At 60.6% G+C, this 14,371-nt stretch overlaps 4 protein-coding genes across 9 annotated transcripts; all 4 read left to right on the top strand.

Moving 5' to 3' along the window:
- Nucleotides 1-1,864: 1,864 nt before the first annotated feature.
- On the top strand, nt 1,865-2,675 carry S100A3 (S100 calcium binding protein A3). The gene is made up of 2 exons (XM_032845182.1): nt 1,865-2,005; nt 2,433-2,675. The coding sequence occupies exons 1-2, from the start codon at nt 1,865-1,867 to the stop codon at nt 2,595-2,597; spliced, it is 306 nt and encodes a 101-aa protein (XP_032701073.1). The 3' UTR covers nt 2,598-2,675.
- Nucleotides 2,676-4,166: 1,491 nt separating this feature from the next.
- S100A4 (S100 calcium binding protein A4) lies at nt 4,167-6,287 on the top strand. 2 transcript variants are annotated; one of them, XM_032845117.1, is made up of 3 exons: nt 4,167-4,208; nt 5,108-5,263; nt 6,005-6,287. In XM_032845117.1, the coding sequence occupies exons 2-3, from the start codon at nt 5,123-5,125 to the stop codon at nt 6,167-6,169; spliced, it is 306 nt and encodes a 101-aa protein (XP_032701008.1). In that variant the 5' UTR covers nt 4,167-4,208; nt 5,108-5,122; the 3' UTR covers nt 6,170-6,287. The 2 variants fall into 2 exon arrangements, with proteins under 2 accessions (XP_032701008.1, XP_032701010.1); XM_032845119.1 differs by having other exon boundaries at nt 4,181-4,248; nt 5,144-5,263.
- A 73-nt stretch (nt 6,288-6,360) lies between these two features.
- Nucleotides 6,361-11,256, top strand: LOC116859656 (protein S100-A5). Of its 3 annotated transcripts, none has more exons than XM_032845115.1 (3): nt 6,361-6,684; nt 9,311-9,457; nt 11,088-11,256. In XM_032845115.1, the coding sequence occupies exons 2-3, from the start codon at nt 9,320-9,322 to the stop codon at nt 11,229-11,231; spliced, it is 282 nt and encodes a 93-aa protein (XP_032701006.1). In that variant the 5' UTR covers nt 6,361-6,684; nt 9,311-9,319; the 3' UTR covers nt 11,232-11,256. The 3 variants fall into 3 exon arrangements, with proteins under 3 accessions (XP_032701006.1, XP_032701007.1, XP_032701005.1); XM_032845116.1 differs by lacking the exon at nt 6,361-6,684 and adding an exon at nt 8,229-8,236; XM_032845114.1 differs by lacking the exon at nt 6,361-6,684 and having other exon boundaries at nt 9,264-9,457; nt 11,091-11,256.
- A 15-nt stretch (nt 11,257-11,271) lies between these two features.
- Nucleotides 11,272-13,545, top strand: LOC116859658 (protein S100-A6). 3 transcript variants are annotated; one of them, XM_032845121.1, is made up of 3 exons: nt 11,272-11,356; nt 12,849-13,007; nt 13,319-13,545. In XM_032845121.1, exons 2-3 carry the CDS (start codon nt 12,870-12,872, stop codon nt 13,451-13,453), a joined length of 273 nt encoding a protein of 90 aa, XP_032701012.1. In that variant the 5' UTR covers nt 11,272-11,356; nt 12,849-12,869; the 3' UTR covers nt 13,454-13,545. The 3 variants fall into 3 exon arrangements, with proteins under 3 accessions (XP_032701012.1, XP_032701013.1, XP_032701011.1); XM_032845122.1 differs by lacking the exon at nt 11,272-11,356 and adding an exon at nt 11,602-11,625; XM_032845120.1 differs by lacking the exon at nt 11,272-11,356 and adding an exon at nt 12,410-12,494.
- The last annotated feature ends 826 nt before the right edge of the window (nt 13,546-14,371 follow it).

Below are 14,371 nucleotides of genomic sequence, written 5' to 3'. Positions count from 1 at the left end.
TCTCAGGCTTCCGTGTTCTCGCCTGCAAATGGGGCTGAGCAGACGCTCTCCAGGATCCCCTCGGGCACAAGGATTCTCTGAGGGGGGGCGGTGAAGCTATGTGTGCTTCTAGAGTGAAGAAGGGGGCGTGGATGGGATGGATTAGCCCGTCTTGTCTCCTCCGACAGAGGCTGGAAGGGGAAGGGGGTGTGTTGGGCCCTGTTCCCAGCTCTGGGGGTGGGCAATAAGGGGGTTGTGTCTGTGGCCCTAAATGGCCCTTTGATGTATGCATGCGTGGGTGGGCCCTAGGGGACCATAATAAGGGCCGCCAGGGAAGGAGGCAGGGGAGCCCCTGGGGGCACCCTCAGTTTGACCTACTTGGGCCCTCATAATTGCTCCCTTCCTTCGCTGGGAGACTAGAAATAGGGACGCCCCGTCTCTAGCCTCCTACAGCTGAAACCAAGACTCGTGGTGAGTGCCAGCTGCTTGGGTTCTGCCCTGGATTGGGAGCTGGGCCTGGGGGTAGAGGGACGAGCACTGCAGGTACTGGCCAGGTGCCGGAAGTCAGCTATGGTGGGTTCAGTGGTCCTCGGTACAGTGAAGGGCAGTCTGGAAGTTTGGGTTAGGGGTGTGCAGTGCGGAGGTCTGGCAGGGGTGGGGGCCTCACAGGGAAGAGAGGGTTCCCTTCAGGCTCCAGGCACCCAGCTTCTGAAAAAGCCCCCTGGGGTGGTGCCAGCCAGGCTGGCAGGAGCCCAGAAGGGCCGCCGAGCACCTCTGAGTTTCCCTAGTCCCTGTGCGTGTGGCCCTTTCCTCTGCTGGAAGCACAGACTCCCATCCCAGCTCCACTGCTGGGCTGTCACAGAGACCGCTGGCTGAGCATTGCCCCATCACCCCCGCGCCCAACCCTGCCGGCAGGGGCGTTCTGTATGGCCCAGCAGAGGGGCACCCGGGAGAGCGCCTCGTAGCCTGGCCTCCCTGGGGCACACTCCTGTCCCCTGGGGGAGCAAGGCCCTAGGTTCACAGGGGATTAGCAGGGCCTTCCCAGCTGCTTCAGGGTTCCCCAGGCTGGAGGCATCCTCCCAGAGGTGGTGGGGTTGGGGAAGATGGGCACTTCCAGGAAAGCCTGCCCTTCTGAGAGAAGGGGTGTTCCTATGCTAAACCTTCTGGCTCAAGACCCCAGGGGGCAGGGAGACAGCTTCAGGTGGGGCAAATCACTGACCCGTGAACCCCTGAGCTGGCTCCCTCTGTGGACTGCCGGTTTGGGTCCCTGAGCAGGCCTGAGAGGTGGAATGAAGCCCAGTTTACAGGTAGGGCCCCTGCCCCCCAGTGTTAGGGGCTCATCTGAGGTTGTGTGGCTGGCCTGATGCACAGGGGGTCCCAGGCAGAGTTCAGGGGAGCAGGGATGAGTGAGGGTGGTGGTGAGGTGCTGGGGTTGCTCTCAGACCTGACCCCTCCCTGAGAAGCCCAGCTGCTCCAAGGATCTGAGGAGGGGGGGTTACGGGGCAAGTATCTCCTTGGGCAATTTCCTGCGGGTCTGGAGGCTTTATCTCATGGTGGGGCACCATGGGCCTGAGCCCTTCCTGGGTGTCAGGGTCGAGAGAAGGGAGACAGCCAGGGAGTCCTCAAGTATCCCCAGTGTGGGGATGCAGTTGGGGGGTGGGGTGCTCTCTGAGGAGTTTGCCCTGATGGTAGGGAAAGAAGACTTCTGTCCAGGAAAATGACATTGGAGTCATAGGGAGAGAAATTAGAAGAGGCTGGAGTGGTCAGGGCCGGGCTGCTCGGAGGGGGGAAGCAGCAGGAGTGTGTGGGAGCGGTCTCTGAGAAACGTCCTAGGCATGGCTGGGCCTCCGGCTGCGTCTCACCTCCATGTCCTCTGACAGTGAGGATGGCCAGGCCTCTGGAGCAGGCGGTGGCTGCCATCGTGTGCACCTTCCAGGAGTATTCGGGGCGCGGCGGGGACAAGCACAGGCTCTGCCAGGGGGAGCTCAAGGAGCTGCTGCAGAAGGAGCTGCCCACCTGGACCCCGGTGAGCTCCTGGGGGGGCCAGTGTGTGGGAGGCCCTGCCCGGACTGCAGAGAGAGCCCTGGGGACCGGCTCGGAGCAAATGGGGCAGGGGTGAGGCTGTGAGGAGGCGAGCGGATGCGGCAGGGGTCCCAGGGCCCCGTCTGCGAGCCCAGGGCCCCGTCTGTGAGGGGACAGAGCATGGCCACACCTGCTGCTTGGCAGGCGGCTGGGAGGCCGGCGAGGGTGCACTGGGGAGCATTCCCACATGCAGCGGGCTGTGGGACCTGAGAAGGGCGGTTGCGGGGTGCGGACGCAGGCAGATGGCAGAGCTGGAGGCTGAGGCTCGTCTCCCAGGGCTGTGGAAGGCAGGGAGGCCGGCCAGGAGGGGAAGGTGGGTTGGGCATGCACCCCTGCCTCAGCTTGCGCCCCCCACCCCCCACGCTGTGCAGACGGAGCTGCGGGAGTGTGACTACCATCAGTTCATGAGCGTCCTGGACACCAACAAGGACCGGGAGGTGGACTTCGGGGAGTTCGTGCGTGCCCTGGCCTGCCTGTGCACCTACTGTCACGAGTACTTCAAGGACTGTCCCCCCGAGCCCCCCTGCTCCCAGTAGGCTCTGCTCCCACGGGCGCCTGACACGAGGCCCAGGCCGGGCTGACCCAGGGGGCTAGAGACGGGAGGGGACCTCCCCAGGGTCCCAGCTGAAAAGCCCCAGAGCACCGACTCCCCCTGTGGCCGCATGGATGAGGCCCTGACCCCGGAGGGTCCACTTCACGCCTAATAAAGAACCGGTGTCCCCAGTTTGGCTCTCGACTCTTGGGCTTGTGGGGGGTGGGGGTCAGAGTCCTCACTCCTCTCTGGCTTTTGTGGGGCTTTTGTGCTCCAGGTGAGTCAGCCTAGCGGAAGCAGGGAGGGGAGATCCTTCTGAGGACAAGGTCCAGGAGGCTTTGGGGTGTCTCTCTCTCTCTCTCTGGGGACTTTGAAGCGCAACTCCCCTGGGCTGTCAAGGAAGACGCCAGGGCAGCCCCAGATTCCCTAGGGATGGTGCTCAGGCCTCAGCAAGGCTGTTCTGAGGAGGAGGGTTGGGGAGCAGGGGTGGGGCGGACTTGTGGGCTTGGGTGTGGGAGCCCAGAGAGCAGAGCTAATAGGATTAGGGTGTCTGAGGTCTGACCAGGGTATGGCTCTTGGCCAGGGAGGGGTGCCCAAGGGAGGGGACACCTTGAGACAGACCCCATCCCTGAAGCTATAACCTGCTGAGGGCCTTAGCTCCCTACTCCTGATCCTCAGTAAAGCTGAGTTCATACCCCACTCTGAGAAGGTGACCCTGATCCCCGCCTTCCCCACTTCATGCCATTTTTTCTCTAACTTTCCACCCCAACCTGTGTTCTTCATTTTAATACTATCCCAACTCTAGATACCCCATCCTGATAGCCTCCCTCTCCCCCGTCCTCTGGGTACCTGCTGTCCATCCCCGAGCCCCACACTTGACTCCTACTCCCTACTCCATCACTACCGCATCCGGGACCTTTGTGCACTGATGCGCCTGGGGTGGTCCTAGCATCACCTTTGGGCGTTGGTCTGTTCCTCCTCCAGACTCTCCTCCTGCCCTGGACCTCCGTCAGCATGGCAGAGTGCCCTTGAAGGAGGGGAGAAGGGCAGCGAGAGCTTCCTGGGGTCCCCTCCTTAGTGCCTGGGCAGCCACATTTCCAGGGCAATTTCTTTTTTTCAAGATTTTATAGTATTTTATTTTTAAAGCAGGCTCCCTGCCCAACATGGGTCTTGAGCTCACAGAGTCCCCAGATCAAGAGCAGGGTGCTCTACCAGCCAAGCCAGCCGTGCGCACTCACCTGCCTTTTCTCCCCTTTTCTGGCTGCCCAGCAGGACCACCTCCTCCCTGCCCCCCCCCACCCCTGCTGTGCCCAGGGCACAGACTTCCTCTGGCTCCCGAAAATTCAGGTTGAGCTGAGCCCACAGCGCAGTGCCCACCCCATGGAGACCCCAGGCTGTGTGGGTCTCCCATTGTGCAATGTGCCTACCCAGGGCAGGAAGCTGGGTTCCCAGCCGGGCTGGTGGAGGGGCCCAGAAGAGGACTGTCTCTCGCTCTTCCCCAGCCCCTGCTATGGGCAGGGCCTGGCCAGGGTATAAATAGGACAGACCGCTGGGTTTTCCCCACTCTTCCTCTCCTCTCACCCTCCCTCTTCATCTCTTCTTCCCTCTTGGCCTGGTAAGTCGTGGTCTCCTGACTGGCACACAAGGGTGTCAGGGTGAGGCTGGGGTCAGGCTCTGGGCAGAGGAAGGAGTGGCTGGTGGGGGCCAGATATGCTAACGGGGTCCAGCGTGAGATTGTGATGTGGAGGCCCTGGAGTGGGGTGTGTGTGAGTGTGAGTGTGTGTGTGTGTGTGCGCGTGAGCATACGCATGCCTGCCTGCATGCATGTGCAAGAGAAAAACCCACAAACAAGAAGTGTGCAGGGCCTGGATTCGACCTAGCTGGTGGCACGGGGATGCTGGGCTTTGCACGTGCTGTTGCTGGAGCGTGTGTTGGTGTGTGTGTGACCTGTGGGTCTGCATATCGGCCGCTGTTTGCTGGGTTGCACGGGCCTGTGTATGCACACTCGGGTGTGGGAAGCAAACTGAAGTCAACTGGCCTTTTGTCTGCTTGTGTCCTATGGGCGTCTGCTCTGCACCCCACAGGGAGCTGGCTGCACCCCGCCCTGCATCTCTGCCTCTGCCACCTCACCCTGCCCCTCCCTACTCCAGGGCTGGGCCGCTGGTTTTTTCCGCTGCGGCCCCTGGGCAGGCCTCCAGCAGCCCCGGGATGGGGAGAACGGGGCAGGGTGTGGCCGCTGTGGTCGTGGGAGTACTGGTGGAGGGGGAGAGAGTGGGGGAGGCCCAGCCTGAGTGAGGCTGCCTGCAATCCGGAGCCTGGGCCGGGACAGGACAGTCCAGCCTGTACGGTGGCCTGAAGCACGCACTTCTCGCTAGGAGCTGCGGCGCACCTTTCTGGGTCCCCTTCTGGTGGGAGCAGAATCTCATCAAGTGGCCCCTGGGGGCTGGGAGTGGGGTGGAGCATTCTGAGGGTGGGGCTGGGGAAGACAAGGTTGTCTCTGGGACCCACCCTCAGATCCTGAGCGCCAACATGGCGTGCCCCCTGGAGCAGGCTCTGGATGTGATGGTGTCCACCTTCCACAAGTACTCGGGCAAGGAGGGTGACAAGTTCAAGCTCAACAGGTCAGAGCTAAAGGAGCTGCTGACCCGGGAGCTGCCCAGCTTCTTGGGGGTGAGTGGTTACTGTCTGGGAGTACGCCCCTGTGTGCTCCCCTCTCCACGGGGAAGGGTCAGGGCCTGGTGGGGCACCAGCCTGTGGGCAGAGCCGTAGCTACCGTCCCTGGGATGCATCTGTCCCTGGGATGGGGACGTCCGAGCAGAGGGCTTGGTTCGGAACACAGTGGGCACCCGCCACTCACTTCCGGGAGCCCAGCAGGAGGAGGGCTGGGTAACCCACAGGTAGGGTGCAGGCCAGACCCCACCACGGGCTTTGCACAACTTAACTAAAGGGGAACAGACATTTAGAGCGGCTAAGCAACTTCCAAGGTTGTGAAAATGCAAAGCTGAGATCCACAAACTGGGACATTTGCCATCAGTCTGGCAACAGATAATTTTGGAGTCTCTGTGGGTGTGAAGCCACAGTCAAGGAGACACATGTCCAAGCCCCTGAGCATTCCCAGTTCCCGATTATACCAGACTCTGCGCAGTTTAGATGTTACCTTCGTGACCACTGTCTAGCTGGATTCTTGGAACAACCTTGGGGGATGACGTGGTGGTCCCTTCTCCAGCTGCGTGCACGTCCCCTTGGGGTGAACTTCTGTGGACCCCACTTAGCCCCTGAGAGCAGGGGCGCCAAAGCGGGGCCCCCAGGGCGAGGCTATGCCTTCCCGAGCTCCCGTCTGGAGATGGGAAACGGCTCTAGTCTTGCTGCATGCCAGAACGTGTGGTTCTGCTTGTTGCCTCTTCCCCGCAGAAGAGAACGGACGAGGCCGCCTTCCAGAAGCTCATGAACAACCTGGACAGCAACAAGGACAACGAGGTGGACTTCCAGGAGTACTGCGTCTTCCTGTCATGCGTTGCCATGATGTGCAATGAGTTCTTCGAAGGGTTCCCCGATAAGCAGCCCCGGAAGAAGTGAAAGCCCCCCCCGGGGGTGGGAGTACCCTACCTGTTGGCAGAGGGCACCGGCCCTCACCCCGGGCCCCCCAGATGTGTGCACGTTGTGACCAAGTTCAATAAAGAGTCTTAGAAGTTTAGAGGTTGATGGTCTGAGAGGCTCTGGGGCCGCGGTGAGGGCTGAGGGATGGGTCACGGTGGGCAGCACAGGCGGTGGACAGCGGTTCCGTGGAGAGCAGACTAGTGAGGTTGGGGGCAGGGGTGAGTGGAAGACTGTGTGTGCACATGATGGAGCTGGCTGATGGTGTCCAGGGCAGGGCAAAGAACTCCCAAAGGCTTAGAGCGCCCCGGCTGTGGGGTCTTTGCCAGCAGACTAGTCCCTCCCACCTCAGCCTTGCCTCTGGAGAGATTGAAGGTCACATCTGCTCTTGGCTGGGGCCTGGAATGGAGTTTGGGCGCCCTGGGGCAAGGAGCTGAATCACGAGGGCCCTGCCCTGCGGGCCCCTTCCAACGCCCTAGTTTCCAGCCCAGGGATGGGTGAGTCCCTCCTGTCCGTGGTTAGGTCAGGGAGGCCGTGTGGAAGGAGACCACCCCATTGCAGCAGCCTGAGAATGTCACCAGCGACCCTGGGAGGAGGGCTGTTACCAGTTAGGGTCATGGTCCTTCAGAGAGGGACAAAAGGACCTCAAAGGGAAGAGTGGAGGATGGTAGCTGGGGTGGGAGGGAGGGAAGTGGTGGGAGGTGGCCCTAATTTTGGAGATGAAATTCCACACATGTGATCTGATCAATAGAACTGAGATTTTTCTTCCCCCAGAAAACACCAGGCCTGATGTCGTGCCCCTTCAGGTTAAAGGCTGATGGGTGATGGAAGTTCTCCTGCAGGCCGGGCCTGGGGTTGTAGGGCCTTTAAGAAGAAGTCGGTGAGGGTGATGGCCAGCAGTAGGGGGTTTTGGTTCCCTTGACCTTTCAAGCTTTCCCTTTCCTTCTCATTACACCCTGTTTTTCTCTCCAGTGTCAGAGCAGTTGGGGCAGGTGACTCAGATGTTCCCCCGAGTGTGACTGCAGAGGCCTGGCTAGGATTTTGGTCCAGGAAAAAGCCTGCCTCCTCTCCTTCTGCCAGGGCCCTGGCCGCCCATCTTCTAAGGGAGCGCCCTCCCCCAGGGATGTTCCCGCATCACTCTGCCTCGGAAACTCCCGTTGCTCAGCAACCAGTCCCTGCTGCCTCTCTCTCTCTCTCTCCTTGCCAGCCCAGGTGGGGGCGGGGCGGGGCAGAGTGGGCGCAGGGCGGAGGGTCCAGGCCTGGTGGGGATGCGGCGCCCACAGGTGCAATCTGACTCAGCTCCGTTCTCACACTTGAACCGCTTGGTGGTAAAAGTGTCTCTCCTCGGATTCAGGCCACTCTCCATGCCCCCTGCTCCACTCCGTCCTGCACCCTGAGCCTGCTTCCCTGTCACCTGGGCTTAGCCTTCCTGGACCCCTTCCATGTCGCCGATTCCCAGGCCTCTGTTCCACGTCTCTGACAACTCTTTCCCATGAAGATGAGCGGCGAGGCATCTTAGGCTTCAACTCCATGGTTGCTAATGACCTTGACCTTGACTTCCATGCCCTCAGCAGGGAACATCTTCCCTCATGGATTCCCATCTCAAGTTGTGTTTGCTCTGTTCCTGGTGTGGACAGGAGGCGCAGTATGGAGAGTGGCCTAGGGTGTGAAGAGGTGCCCTGTGTTGGGCCACGTTTCCTGGTCCTTTTTCCAGGGCTCCTGGTTTCTCTTCCACCCCTGTTGTCCCATCAGATTGAGTGCTGGGTTTTGGTTGGGAAAATAAACCTTCTGGAATTGAAGATGTGTGTGCCTCAATGAGCTCAACATGCCCCCTTTCCCTCTGTTGGGAAACAAGGAAGGCAAGACTGGCAGAGGGGTTTCTCCCCAGCCCCATCCCAGGAGGCTCTGACCTGGGCCTTCTCAGGTCCCTCTCCTTCTCATTGGCTCCTTCCCTCCTCTGGTTTCCTGGGGACCAGAGCAAGGGAACAAAGGCAGGGAGTGGTGGGAGGGAGACTGTGCTGTGTGGGTTGTCTGCTGGCTCCTTCCCTGGTGAGTCCTTCCTCCTCACCTCCCTGCTCATCTGTACGGTGGGGCAAGTAGGGCGGTGAGGCCAGACCACGACAGCCTTGGGGACCACCACCAAGGAAGGCCTGGCATGATGGGCAGACATGGGCTCATGAAGGAGGGCAGAGTGTGGTGCTGTGCTTATCGGAGTTTCTCAGGAAGGGGCTCTGGGTATGCAGTTGCAGTCAGAAGAGCTGGGGTGCTGTCCCCGACGCCCAGAGGCCCTCCCCTCCCCTGTGCCCAAGGCTGAGTCTTCTGGAGTGGGAGGGGGCATGATGCTGAGGTTTTGGGGTAGCTAGAGGTGAATGACAGATCCAGCTCAAGAATCACTAGGTGGGCTTTGGGCGAAGGTGAAAGCCAGCTGCTTCTTCCTTCTTGCTCTGGACTCCACACAGATTGACCTGGAGCCCCCAGGTTTCTTGGGTGTTGTCCCCTTCCTAAGTCATGGGAGCGGCCTCTTCCTTGGGTAGGTGTGGCCATGCTGAAGGACCTGGAGGATCATGTTCAAACCCAGCCTCTGGATCCAGCCCTCAGAGGAGTCCTGGAGATAGGCCCTCCCCTCCTAGTGCCGGTTGTGTGCAGGTCTGTGGGCCAGAGACTGAGACCAGCGGGACAGGTCCAGCAAACTCTGCCCTGTTTCCTGCTGAGATCTTAGCTCCCAGGTCCAGCTCCAGCCCCACTCCGAAGCCTGGACTGTCTTTGCCTTGTCCTCCACCTCCATAATGGGACACTCCCCACTCTCCGGTGATTCAGGCTCCTGGGCATAGGAAGGTGACTGGGGCGAGACAGCCTCTGGGGAGTGACTGCCCGAGCTCAATGGGCCAGGGGACCTTTCTTGGCTCCTTTGTCTGCCACCAGTTCATCTCGTGGAGAGGTCATCTGCCCCTAGAGCCCTTTTCCAGCATCTCCTAAGCAGGGGCGTGTGTAGGCTCCTGTGGGGCTGGAGGGTCTCGTGGCTCTGGCTGTTCCTTGTTTGCCTTGGGGCTGGACTAGCGATGGGGAAGCAGTAGGTCTGGCTTCCCTCGGATGGTGATCCTTCCCTCCCCCTTCACCCTCCAGAGCTCACTGATGGAGACACCTCTTGAGAAGGCCCTGACCACTATGGTCACCACTTTCCATAAATATTCGGGGAGAGAAGGCAGCAAACTGACCCTGAGCAGGAGGGAACTAAAGGAGCTGATCGGGAAGGAGCTGTGTCTTGGAGAGGTAGGTGACTACTCCCTAAAGCCCAAAGCCCGAGTTCTCCCTGCGCACACCACGGGGGAGGAAGAGAACAGAGGAAGCACCACACCACTGTAGGGGCTCCCCTTCTGTGAGGTAGGACGCCCCAGCTCTGCATCTCGAGAGAACCAGCAGAGGGGACACGCACCTACCCTCCCAGTGCTCTGCTCTCAGCCTGGAGTAGGGTGACCAATGGGACTGACAGAGACTAAGGAAGAAGGTGGACATCTTGGGCCAACAGGTGCACGGCCTCTGTGATGGGAGGTGAGTTGGGTCTCCCTGGGAAGGAGGAAGGGCCACGTCCAGAGGGTGAATTCCAGCCTGCATGAAGGCCTAGAGGTCGGGGAGCCTTGTGTGTTGAGGCCGGGCGCACGGAGCCATCGAAGAGCCTGTGTGAGGAATCGTGGGGGAAAAGGCCCCAGGGTGCCCAGCTCAAGCTGTGTGAGGTGCAAGGGCTGGGCCTCCGCCTGTGTGCCCTGTACAGCCAGGGCTCTCAGCTGGCACTGACACAGGAACAAAAAGTGTCCTGCTCGTTTGGGGACACAAGGATGGAAGGAGACAGACTGCTTCTCGCCAGATGGAGAAGGTGGGAGGTGGCTGACCGAGGGGAAAGCCTAGGAGGAAGTTATATTATTTTTACAGCTCGAGAAAACAGAGGCTCAGAAATATTATCTAACTTGTCCAAAGACACCCAGCTAGTAAGAGGCCGAGTCCTTCCTTCTTCCTTGAAAATCTAGTCCTGGGGCCTCTCCAGTCACATTGTGAACCCTGGTGGGCCTCCCTTGGGCAGCGGACAGGAGCAGGTGTGGGTTTCACGAAGCTTGCCCTCTGGCTTTCCTGCCAGGCTCTCTGCATCCTGAAGTTAATGAGGGCAAAAGGAGGGGTGGCGGGTCCCCAGGGGTTAATTACAGGGCACAGAGGGCCTGGGGAATGCTGGGGCAAGGACCATGTCACAGAGAAGCTGTTTCCGTCTCCATTTGTCCTGACATGTGTCTCCGGTGGAAAAGTGGGAACTGAGGGCAGTGAAGAGGGGAGGGCAGAACTTGTCTGTGTTTTCTTCCTGTCCCACCCGAGGGCCATGTTTCATCCTCTCTGTGGAGTTGGTCTGGGAGAGCAGTGGAGAGCAGGGGACAGATAGAACACGGCTGAGCCCCGGCCTCATCTCCACACAGCCGAGCGGCAAGCTCTCCCAGGAAGGGAAGGCCGCGGTGGCTTCTGGGCTCCAACACGTGGCTTTCGTGGCATGCTGTCTGGGTCAGGTCTCAGCTACCCTCTGCAGGGACGGAAGACGTCTGATCAGGCTCAGTGCCACACAGTCCCCAAGGCATTTCTGTTGGACGCTGTATAATGTCCAGACCACTATTTCCCTGGATGGTGGGAAGTGCTGTGGGAAGGGGCGCTTGGGCCGGCTTTCCTAGGGACAGTTGCTTGGATTCAGGGTGGGTCACCGCATGGTGCCAGGCCCGGTGCTGCGTGTGCGCTGGGGGCTGAGACCGTCCATGTTGAGGACCCAGCTAAGAGTCACCCTGAGGCTGTTTTCCCGGGTCGTGGGTGGCACCGTGTGGTGGTGATGCATGGCTATTTGGGGTGGCTGACCTGTCCCTCTCCCTTGAAGAAGATGAAGGAGACCAGCATTGATGACCTGATGAAGAGCTTGGACAAGAACAGTGACCAGGAAATTGACTTTAAGGAGTACTCGGTGTTCCTCACCACACTGTGCATGGCCTACAACGACTTCTTCCTGGAGGACAGTAAATGACCAGGGCTCAGCCCCTTCCCCCTGGTCTCCGCAGCCCCTCTCACAGCCCCTCTCTGGCCCCTTGCCCTCGCCTCCCTTCTGGATGGACCCTGCTTCCGCCTTCCCTTCCAGCAGGGCAAATAAAGATTTTCCATTCCTGGCTGGTTTTGAAGATGTCTTGTCCCCCTTGCCTAGGGGTGGTGGTGGGGGGCAAGGGAGAACGCCTCTTTGCGTGGGCTGAGGGCCTCCGGGATTTAGGGTCGTGGGCTTCCTCCCTTCCTGCCCTGCCTCGGTGTGGATGTCACTGAACTTCCTGGGCTTAGTTTTGCCCTTCTGGAAAATGGGGAAGTTGGGCCAGGCTTTCCCCTGCCTCCCAGAGAAAGCGAAGAGGAAGCGCTTTGACAGGGCGGAGGAGGTGCGGGCGCTGGGGGAGGCTCCCCAGGGCGGCGGTGGACAAGCCATTCTGAGGCCACAGGAGGTCCCCTCGCCAGCCTCCTTTCCCCACTTCGCCCCCGGCCGCTAGCCCGCCCCGCCCCACCCCAGTCCTCTGTGGGGTCCGGGGCTTCCGGCTGTCTTCACTCCCCTCTACAACTCAGGAGAGGATCTGGAAACCGTTTCCACCGGAGGGTACAGAGCTCCGTGGAGCGCAGCGCGCACACCGCCGGGCGGGAGGCCGTGGGCGGAATTCCAGGCTGGGGTGTGGGGCGTGGTTGGGGGCGAGGGAGGGAGGGGACGGTCTGCGCCGGGGGAGGAAGGGTTGTGAGGGTGGTGGTGGGAATTTGTTTTTGCTGAGGGGTGGGTGTTCCAGATGTCCTTTAAATCACAGGTTACAGACCACTGGCCGCTCCCCCTCCTTCATCGGGGGTTGTCCCCAAACACCCTCTAGGGAGCCCCCCGCCCCCCCGCCGTGGGCCGGGGAGCTGGCCGGGAGCTCGGTGTCCCTGGCTGGCAACGGTCTCCCCTGGGATCCCCGTTCTGTGCCGGGAACCGGAACAGCCCGAGGCCAGCGGCGCGGAGAGCTGGGGGGGCCCCGGGTGTGGGCCCGGCGCCCCGCGGGCCTGGACGGGGCGGGCCTGAGGGCGGCGCGGAGGGCGCGGTGGGGCTGGCTCGGGGTGGGGGGGAAGTTGGCCCCGGGCGGCGGCGGGGAGGGAGGCTCGGGGCGGGGTTGGGGGCCTGGCCGCGGGGGTGGGGTGGGCTCTGACTCGCCCGGCCTCCGCCCGGCGGCTGCTAAAAGGCGCGCTGGCCACAGCCCCGCGGGTCCGCGGACGCTCTCCTGGCCGAGCGGTGAGTCCTCGCGGGGCCGCCCGCCCTGGGGTGAATCGGCCCCCGGGCGGCAGGTGGCTCCCCCGAGTGCACCCCGGACTGCGGGAGGGCGTGTCCCGGGTGTGCGATCCCCCTCCTCCTCCCCGACTTCTGGAGACCCTGAGGCTGGCTCTCGGCCGGCCGTGGTCCTTCCTGCCTGCTGCTTGGCCACCTCTCTCCTGGGGGCCTTCAGGTCTGCCTCTCCCTCCCGCCAAGCCCTGAGCCGACTTCTGCTGGTGACACCGGTGCGGTGCGGCTGGGGACAGAGCCCTTGGGGAATATGAATGTGGGCGGGTGGGGAGGCCCTTCGGCACTGACCAGCCTTTCCGTCCCCAGCTCTGAGCCCAGCGCCCAGCCATGGCGTGCCCCCTGGACCAGGCCATTGGCCTCCTCGTGGCCATCTTCCATAAGTACTCGGGCAAGGATGGCGACAGGAGCACTCTGAGCAAGAAGGAGCTGAAGGAGCTGATCCAGAAGGAGCTCACCATCGGCGCGGTGAGTAAGGCCGCTCCCCGGGCCCTTGGGAAGCAGGGTGAGGAGAGGGAGGGGTCCAGGTGCATCTGTCGCTCAGTTATCCATATTCTGGGGCCGAGCCCACAGCTTACTGGGACCATGGGTCAGTTCCCAGTCCTCAGCCTGGTGCTCTCTGCCAGTGAGGAGCGGAGCCTAGTGGAGAAATAAAGTCAGTGTCTTTGACGAGGAGAGCACAGGGTCCCCTGTATGAGGGAGGGCTGCCTGGAGGGGGCAAGGGAGAGAACCCGAGGCTCTCATCACACTGAGGCTGGATTTCCCTTCTGACACGTTAGAGGCTGCAGGACGCTGACATTGTGAAGCTCATGGAGGACCTGGACCGAAACAAGGACCAGGTGGTGAACTTCCAGGAATATGTCACCTTTCTGGGGGCCTTGGCTTTGATCTACAATGACGCTCTCAAGGGCTGAAAACAAGTCAGGAGGTGGAGACACCCTTGAGCGGGCCTGCCTAAGTAAAATACTGTGGTGGGTAATTGTTCAATAAATAACTTTTTTTGGTCGAGTCTGCCTCTGTGTCCTGGCTTCCTAGTGATCTCTGTTCCCTCCTCTTATTGGTGCTGTGCCAGCCATCAGACTTTGCTCATGGTCACCTCTGGGAGTGACATGGCAGGGCCCCACACCTGGGGCCACCCTGACTGCTGCTTGCCTGTAAGGTGACTGCACGTGAATTAGAAAAGGGTCTCGCCCTGGACGAAGGCTTCTTAAGGAAGGCTCACGTGGTTCCCAGGAAAGAGGGTTCTGGAATGTGGGTGGGGAAGGAAATGGTGCCCAAGCCAGGCTGTGATGGGTCCAGAGTGGAGCAGAGATAGTCCTGGTGGTGTAATTTTTGAATGTTGTTGAGGTTGGTGAGGGCTGGAGCCAACCGCCAAAAAAGAATTCCTGAGACATCTTTGTGTGTGTTTGTGTGTGTGTGTTTAAAGATTTTATTTATTTGTTTGACAGAGAGAGATTACAAGTAGGTAGAGAGAAGAGGGGGAAGCAGGCTCCTTGCTGAGCAGAGAGCCCTGGGGGGTGGGGGGAGCTCAATCCTAGCACCTTGAGATCACGACCTGAGCAGAAGGCAGAAGCTTAACCCTCTGAGCTACTCAGGCGCCCCCCTGAGACCTCTTTGGTGCAAATAGGGGGTTTTATTAAAGCACGGGGACAGGACCCGTGGGCAGAAAGAGCTGCTGTCCCAGGATTGTGAGGAACCACTGATTGTACACCTCTGGGTTGGGGGAAGTAAAGATAAGGGAAGTTCCAGAAGGAGTTCTACGGGCTAAAGCAGATTCTCCAGGTGCCTGGCTATTGTCAAGCTGAGTAAGGTTTTTCCCTCTAGCGAAGCGT

The sequence above is a fragment of the Lontra canadensis genome, unplaced genomic scaffold, assembly GCF_010015895.1.
Source record: "Lontra canadensis isolate GAN:19392208 unplaced genomic scaffold, GSC_riverotter_1.0 scaffold160, whole genome shotgun sequence".
Classification (NCBI taxonomy): domain Eukaryota; kingdom Metazoa; phylum Chordata; class Mammalia; order Carnivora; family Mustelidae; genus Lontra; species Lontra canadensis.
Note: the sequence above shows the minus strand (reverse complement) of the source record. Positions and strands in the feature narration are given on the sequence as shown.